The sequence below is a fragment of the Emys orbicularis genome, chromosome 8 (assembly GCF_028017835.1).
Source record: "Emys orbicularis isolate rEmyOrb1 chromosome 8, rEmyOrb1.hap1, whole genome shotgun sequence".
Taxonomy (NCBI): Eukaryota; Metazoa; Chordata; order Testudines; family Emydidae; genus Emys; species Emys orbicularis.
The window spans coordinates 103,263,874-103,266,377 of NC_088690.1; the positions used below are offsets into that span (position 1 = coordinate 103,263,874).

Consider the following 2,504-nt stretch of genomic DNA (forward strand, 5'->3'; position numbering starts at 1 on the left):
ATTTACATCTACTCTAATATACATACAGCAATTTTTTTTCCCTGCACGGAATTTTTTCTCTTAATACTGAGACTACGAATATTATTTAAAAGGGGATTGGATCCACCTAACAGCGTAAGGAAATAACATTTTATTGCACAGGTTTTCTGGTTCATGCTAGTGCTATATATCAAAGCAAAACTGTATTAAACAAGGCTTCCCCTTTCTGGTTTTAGACAGCTTGTGTCCTCCATGTACTCCTTGTTTCTCTGAGTGATCTGTCATAAGGTAGAGTAGCAAAAAAAGAATTTTTCAACTGACAGTTAATAAAGAGCACAATTATTATCACAGTCAAAAGCAGGAAGAAAAACAGAACAACGTAAGTCACCAGATCTGGCTTATTTATTTCCCCTTCTTTTAACACCCTGGCTGTTGACATATAAAACGCGGAGGAGCTTACTGGTCTCTGTGTGCTGTTCAGGTAGGGGGTGTTGGTCTGAATGATTAGGTGAGCTTCAGTGGCACTGGTAGAATTTAACAATTCACTATACATGTTCTTGCTTAAATTTTCTTCCCCTGTAGGTATATCAGAAGAGAGCAAAAGTGTCAGTCTTTGGTGTGGAAAAGGACTGTTCCCATTTGTAACGGGCTTAAATCCAGCCACATACTGTATAAACGTAAATGCAGCAATTCAGTTCACTTACATGGCTCAGTGAGTTTCCTTCTTTCAGTCTCCCTGAATCACATTTACATCATTAATCCTCAAATAGTAATCAGAAAAAAATGTGTATATATATATATATATCTATATATATACCTCTTGTTCGGGCACTTGCTCTCTCAGACAAAACCAGGGCTTATGCCAAATGGACTGGGTCTTCTGCGTGAACTGAACTGGTTATCTGGGATGAGTTGACAGGATCTTCTTAATTTTCCTGGGAGTGGAATGTGGCAGCCTCCCGTGCATAGAAAAAAAGACTCTCCTCTTTAACAAAACCCTGTACTGTAAGCCAAACAGAGAAAAAGAAATGCTTTGTATAGCAGCACTTGCTTGTTTTGAAGGGAAGGCACAACAGATTTCCAGGTGATTATCTGAAGAGCGATGCACACAAATCCAGTGTTAAATAAGATCCACGTCCACCAAAAGAAGCAGCTTCCTCTTTGACATCTAGTTGAATTCTCAGTTGCAATTCCCTCCCTCAGGGAACTCCTCACTGCTGGAATGCTGGTTCTTTGTAGCATTAGTTGACTTTCTTGATCTAACTGTGCACTGTGCAGCTAGCACTGAGAAGCTTTCGCTTTCTGGATTAGCTTTTTCAGTTGCTTTAAAGAAAAAAAAAAGCCTCCTTTGTTTAAAACAAAAATAAGTTCTTAGCTCTTTCGAAGCCTCTTCCTCACCCCTGCTCCAGCTAAGCTGTTAGCTGGAACTGGGATCTGGGCATAAATATGTGAAACGTGACTTTTCCCTTTAAACAGACACTCCACCACAGCGTCACTTGCTACTATGTGAAGGGAAGAATTACACAGTGGTGCTGAATGCTTCTTGCAGTGACTTGATGCTAAAAGGGAAGAGATCTCATGATAGATCCTCATGAGTTTCAAGGCTCTGGGGGTAAAGCTAGAGATAAGGTGGGGGGAAACAAAGCAAAAGTAAATTGCATCAGAGTCTCTCTCTCTCTCTCTCTTCCTTGGACTTTTGTTATTAAAATGGGTCTCTCTAGGGTAAATAAGAAAATGTCTTTTTTTTTCTACATAGTCCCCAGCACCCTCTACAGCCTGACAATTAGCATGTTATTTCTTTTTCATCAAATTACTTATATACTGCCATTAGCTGCTGGCTGGCTGCCAGCTCCCCTTAGCAATCCCTCACTTCAATACATCAGATAAACATGGGTAATACTTTATTGTAACCATCAGAATTCAAAAATGGGAGGGGGGGCGGCCAAGGGGGAAGAGGGAGCATTTGTTAGCTTAAGAGAGGACACTATGAACCACTCTCTTCACCCTCAGGACACGGATACAAGCAAACCTTAAAAAGAACAGGAGTACTTGTGGCACCTTAGAGACTAACAAATTTATTAGAGCATAAGCTTTCGTGGGCTACAACCCACTTCTTCGGATGCATATAGAGTGAAACATATATTGAGGAGATATATATATATACACACATACAGAGAGCATGAACAGGTGGGAGTTGTCTTACCAACTCTGAGAGGCCAATTAAGTAAGAGAAAAAAAACTTTTGAAGTGATAATCAAGATAGCTCAGTACAGACAGTTTGATAAGAAGCAAGTGTGAAAATACTTACAAAGGGAGATAGATTCAATGTTTGTAATGGCTCAGCCATTCCCAGTCTTTATTTAATCCTGAGTTGATTGTGTCTAGTTTGCATATCAATTCCAGCTCAGCAGTCTCTCGTTGGAGTCTGTTTTTGAAGTTTTTCTGTTTTAAGATAGCCACCCGCAGGTCTGTCATAGAATGGCCAGACAGGTTAAAGTGTTCTCCCACTGGTTTTTGAGTATTAT

The 2,504-nt window shown here is 40.0% G+C and overlaps 1 protein-coding gene across 1 annotated transcript; it reads right to left on the bottom strand.

Moving 5' to 3' along the window:
• Positions 1-211: 211 nt before the first annotated feature.
• SMIM32 (small integral membrane protein 32) lies at positions 212-532 on the bottom strand. The gene has a single exon (XM_065408963.1). The coding sequence runs from the start codon at positions 530-532 to the stop codon at positions 212-214; it is 321 nt and encodes a 106-aa protein (XP_065265035.1).
• Between the last annotated feature and the right edge of the window lie 1,972 nt (positions 533-2,504).

Excerpts from the sequence above, each read along its gene's own strand:
- SMIM32 (XM_065408963.1), bottom strand. The coding sequence starts at position 532 with ATGTATAGTGAATTGTTAAATTCTACCAGTGCCACTGAAGCTCACCTA.